This window comes from Zootoca vivipara, chromosome 1 (assembly GCF_965207765.1).
Source record: "Zootoca vivipara chromosome 1, rZooViv2.hap1.1, whole genome shotgun sequence".
Taxonomy (NCBI): domain Eukaryota; kingdom Metazoa; phylum Chordata; class Lepidosauria; order Squamata; family Lacertidae; genus Zootoca; species Zootoca vivipara.
In genome coordinates, this window is record NC_142582.1 from 57,769,334 (window position 1) to 57,774,867 (window position 5,534).

Here is a 5,534-nt window from a genome sequence, read left to right on the forward strand (position 1 = left end):
TAGTCCGACAAGAAGAAAAGAATGAACAAGAGTCAATTTGGAACTTTGACTTGATGGGTCATGAAATGGGAAAACAAGAACTGAATGGGAGATTGGGGGAAACATGGGAGTTAAAGGTTAAGAGGAGGCAGAAAGAGGGGAGGAATAAAAGAAGGGTTTTAGAGTGGGGGTGGGATGAAATAAAGGGTTGTGTAATTGTGTAACAGGATAGAAATTTTAGGTTCTGAAATCTTGGCTGTATTATGGATTTGCTGTATTGAATGGGGGAGAAATTTTAGGGAAGAGGAAGAGGTAGAATTGTAATATTAGGTTAGAGGTAATGTTTGAATAGTGAAATTTAATTGAGGAACATTTTTTTGGAGGAAAGATTAGGCTGGGGGGAATTTGATAAATTTGATGATAAAATAGAGGTATGAGGCAGAAAATTGAATAGTTTAGCTATTAGAAAATTGATTATTTAGATAGGTAGCTTGGTGGCTTGCTGTCTGTTTCTCTCCCTCTGTTCCGGGGCCCCTTGGTGGCAGGGAGGGGTTCTGGGGGAGGGAGGGGGGCAGTGAAAGACCAAGCTATAAAATGGAACATCTTCAACTGCCCGTCACCCATGGGGCCTTCTTGTGGCCAGAGGGGTTCTGTGGGATAGGGGGGTGGGAGAATATGAATTTTATGTTAATTAGAATAAGAGATAAAATGTAAGGATAATGATCAGCTGTATGAATTTATGTTTAAAAATTATGAGTGGAATTTATTAGAATGAAATTGCAGTGAATAATTATGAGAAGATATGAAAATCATAGAATCATAGAATAGAATCATAGAATCATAGAGTTGGAAGAGACCACAAGGGCCATCCAGTCCAACCCCCTGCCAAGCAGGAAACACCATCAAAGCATTCCTGACAGATGGCTGTCAAGCTTCTGCTTAAAGACCTCCAAAGAAGGAGACTCCACCACACTCCTTGGCAGCAAATTCCACTGCCGAACAGCTCTTACTGTCAGGAAGTTCTTCCTAATGTTTAGGTGGAATCTTCTTTCTTGTAGTTTGAATCCGTTGCTCCGTGTCCGCTTCTCTGGAGCAGCAGAAAACAACCTTTCTCCCTCCTTTATATGACATCCTTTTATATATTTGAACATGGTTATCATATCACCCCTTAACCTTCTCTTCTCCAGGCTAAACATACCCAGCTCCCTAAGCCGTTCCTCATAAGGCATCGTTTCCAGGCCTTTGACCATTTTGGTTGCCCTCTTCTGGACACGTTCCAGCTTATCAGTATCCTTCTTGAACTGTGGTGCCCAGAACTGGACACAATACTCCAGGTGAGGTCTGACCAGAGCAGAATACAGTGGTACTATTACTTCCCTTGATCTAGATGCTATACTCCTATTGATGCAGCCCAGAATTGCATTGGCTTTTTTAGCTGCTGCATCACACTGCTGACTCATGTCAAGTTTGTGGTCAACCAAAACTCCTAGATCCTTTTCACATGTACTGCTCTCAAGCCAGGTGTCTCCCATCCTGTATTTGTGCCTTTCATTTTTTTTGCCCAAATGTAGTACTTTACATTTCTCCTTGTTAAAATTCATCTTGTTTGCTTTGGCCCAGTTGTCTAATCTGTTAAGGTCATTCTGAAGTGTGATCCTGTCCTCTGGGGTGTTAGCCACCCCTCCCAACTTGGTGTCATCTGCAAACTTGCTCAGGATTCCCTCAAGCCCATCATCCAAGTCATTGATAAAGATGTTGAACAAGACTGGGCCCAAGACAGAACCCTGTGGCACCCCACTAGTCACTACTCTCCAGGATGAGGAGGAGCCATTGATGAGCACCCTTTGGGTTCGGTCAGTAATCCAGCTACAAATCCACTGAATGGTAGCATTGTCTAGCCCACATTTTACCAGCTTCTTTACAAGAATATCATGGGGCACCTTGTCAAAGGCCTTGCTGAAATCAAGATAGGCTACATCCACAGCGTTCCTCAATTAATCAATAGGGGAGAGATACGGGGGAAGTCAGCAAAAACAATGTTAATCAAATGAGGGTTGAATTTATATGAGTTTCTTTTTTCTTTTTCTTTTTTGTTGTTTTTTTGGGTTTTTTCCTTTTTCCTTTTTCTTTTTTAAAAGACGTGTATGGATAGATAGCTGGACGGACATTCTTCTCTGTCTTCCCTCGTTACCCTAGAGCTCACTGGTGGCAGAGGTGGACTCGTGGGGGGGGAGGGGGGAGGGGATAAACCCAGCTACAAAATGGACCACCTTCGACTACTCGCCCTGCATGGGACTCTCTCGTGGCAGGAGGGGGGCTCGTGGGGGGGGGTGGAAGAGGGTGGGTGAATTTGATATGTATGTCTTGTCTTATTTTGTAAAATCAATAAAAATTATTTTAAAAAAGATTAGTTTTTTAATTATGTAGAATAAGGCTGTATATGTTTATTTTTTGGGGTAAATAAATTCCATTAATCCATTCACAATGTCATGCTCTTCCAGAGGTTTTTGTAAGATTATTGGGCAGCTTCTCTGCCTACAAGATATTATCACAGATAATTTGACTCAGCTGAGATCACATGCCCTCTTCTTCACAGCAAAAATGTTATAACATGAACAGAGTTGAGAAAAAGACCTTAATGCTATTGTTCTACAAACAGCCCCCCCCCCAGATACACACAAATTAATTAAGCAGGGAGCAAATCAAGGAAAGCAAACTTTTTTAAAGTGCACAAAAGCCAATGAAAAACACACTCACCTCACCTCAGAGCGATACAGATACACACAAACCAGAGGGGTAGCAATGAATTCACTGAATCTGCATTCCGCTCCCTCCCCCAACAACCAGGCTAACCTCAGCATTCAGGGACTGAGTCTGTGTTCTCTCCGATCTCTGCTATCTGCTACAGGAAGGAGGCACAAAAAAAGCTGTTCCTTTGAACATGCCAGGAGAAGCAAGCCGAGCGAAGAAAAGCCCGAGGCTTTTCTCTGCAAGGAGGCAAGGTTTTCCCAGTCCCTGGCCAGCAGGGGGAGGGACTTGGAGCTGCTCACTTTGAAATCCGGGAGTTTTAAGGGATATAAAAAATCTGTGGCAGCACTGGGAACGGCTTGGAAATAAGGGGGTTTCCCACAAAAAACGGGATACTTGGCAGCTATGGCCTCCGGTGATCCCCACGACTATATGATTTGGTCCATATTCAACACCATTTACATGAACCTGTGTTGCCTTGGCTTTGTCACTCTTGCCTATTCTGCCAAGGTAGGAAGATTCTCCACTGTTTCTTATCTCTACGTATTTGCCTGGAATGGCCCCTCCAGAGAATTCTCATTGAGAGCAATTCCCAGAGAGTAGCTGTGGTATTTGGTGGCATCAGCTACACAGAATTTGCTATGGAACCTTAGAGATAAGGAGGAAAGCATTTCAGTCTATCTTGGGGTAGTGCCCAAGTCTATCTAGGCATATTGATGAAGAGTGCTGTGAAACTCCTGTCCCCCGTCTCTTACTGTTTCACGCAGCAATTCCATTCCATAGTTCCTTGTCTAAAAACAACAGGCCATATTGAAACCCTGAACCCATGAGACGGCAATAGCGTGCAGCAGCCCCGCAAGCCGCCTTTTCGCTCGACGCCTTGCAAGGGTGCAACAGAAGCGGCGGGGGCAGCTGAGACGGACAGAGCATGCGCGAAAAAGTCGTGCATGCTCTGTACGTCTCGACCACTTCTGCGGCACCCTTGCAAGCTGCTGAGCGAAAAGGCGGCTTGCGGGGCTGCTGCGCGCTATTGGCGGCTCGTGGTTCAGGGTTTCAATATGGCCTGTTGTTGTTTTTTTTGAAAAAAAAAGCTAAGCCGCGCGGTCAGAATTTCAGCAAAAATCTGACGTTCTCCAATTCATGGCGGCTTGCAAGGGTGCCGCGGAAGTGGTGAGGGCAGCCCACCGGTGGGGCAGGGCCGGCCCAAATTTCACCCCCTCCCCTGGAACCCGGGGCAGCCCGTCCCTACGCCCCCCTCTTGTGATGCCCATGGTAGGAAGGTAGAGAATACATAGCTGTCAACTTTTTCCTCTTTTTTTCCCTTATTCCGAATAGTATTCCTCACAAGAAAAGGGAAAGATTGACAGCTATGTAGAGAAACAACAGGTTTCTCTTCCACCCTACCCAGCAGAGAAACAAAACTGGCTGGTAGCTCTGGGTGAGAGTGGGGCACAGGGATTGGGGCCAAGAAGATGGGGCAACCTAGACTGAAAGTTGCTCCTATCTCTAGTCTACAGACATGTGCAACTCTGACATCTTGCCCCAATGCTGCAAGTCGCTTCCGTTGCATGTGGACTACCATTCTAACCAATGCAGTCAGTGTTGAGGAATGTGTGTTTTGATAAGATTTGACAACCATGGAAAGTCTATTGGAGCTTTAGGCGTTCAGCACGTACAAATATATATCCATTGTTAATTTTCATAATTAATACTGTTAAAAATTGTATTCTCTCCTCTCCTTCCACTCCACATTCAGTCTAGGGATCACAAAGTGCTTGGAGATCCTGAAATTGCAGCTATCTATGGCAGGACTGCCAAAAACTTGAACATCACTGCTCTGATACTGAGCATCATATTCTTCATTGCTTTCATCATCATCATCATCGTTCGCTCCGGGGTATGGCAGGAATAGTGAAGATGAAGAGGAATTGCCACTGAATGTTGGCTCAGTGGCAAAGTGTGTGCAGAATATTTTCCCTGGCATTATAGCACTTCTTGTAAGCTTTTGCTGCCTTTTCTTCTCTGAGGGTACCCACCCTACTCTTTCATTTGCAAGGAAGGAGACATTCTACATGACACCTGGTGTATCCTGCACTTCTGGAGATATGAAGGTCTCAGCACTGTTTGCCTATGAAGGTGGAAGAGAGACTCTGATGTCTTCTTCAACTTTGCCATCCAGTTTGAGACTTTTATTGAGAAAATACAGTGTATTTGTATTATATTTTGCATATATTATCATGACTTTTAAATGAACGAACAAACAAATAAATAAATAAATAAATTGGGAAAATTAACTGGGGGATCATTAATTTAATGGAACCAAATGAAAGAGAATGATTTTGTATGTATGTATAAATAGGTACCGCTACAGCTGGAAGGTAAACGGCGTTTCCGTGTGCTGCTCTGGTTTGCCAGAAGCGGCTTTGTCATGCTGGCCACATGACCTGGAAGCCTATAGAGCGAGATGAGCGCTGCAACCCCAGAGTCGATCACGACTGGACTTAACGGTCAGGGGTCCCTTTACCTTTACCTTTACGATGCTATATCTTTTAACTAAAAGGGTGTCAGATGTAAGAAATCACTCTTTCAGCCTAGACTTGGAGATGGTGTTAATAAGTGGTCCATGTTTCACAAGTGTACAGTAAGATTGGTCCTGGTCCTCAAACACTCTGCGCTTCAATCGGGAGAAAATTGCACTTGCAGAGCTCAGGCGATGCTGGATTCCGGCATCAGTATCAGTCCTTGTGGAAAGATAACTGCCCAGGTAGGAAAAGTGATCAACACTTTCCAACATTTCACCATTAAGT

The 5,534-nt window shown here is 44.3% G+C and overlaps 1 protein-coding gene across 1 annotated transcript; it reads left to right on the top strand.

Annotated features, from left to right (window-relative positions):
* The first annotated feature begins 3,132 nt into the window (after positions 1-3,132).
* Positions 3,133-4,921, top strand: LOC148687586 (interferon-induced transmembrane protein 1-like). Its single transcript, XM_088656376.1, has 2 exons — positions 3,133-3,237; positions 4,466-4,921. The coding sequence occupies exons 1-2, from the start codon at positions 3,133-3,135 to the stop codon at positions 4,637-4,639; spliced, it is 279 nt and encodes a 92-aa protein (XP_088512502.1). The 3' UTR covers positions 4,640-4,921.
* The last annotated feature ends 613 nt before the right edge of the window (positions 4,922-5,534 follow it).

Coding starts and splice junctions, on each gene's coding strand:
- LOC148687586 (XM_088656376.1), top strand. CDS start 3,133: ATGGCCTCCGGTGATCCCCACGACTATATGATTTGGTCCATATTCAAC. Junction 3,238..4,465: donor CTCTTGCCTATTCTGCCAAG/GTAGGAAGATTC, acceptor TTCTCTCCTCTC/CTTCCACTCCACATTCAGTC.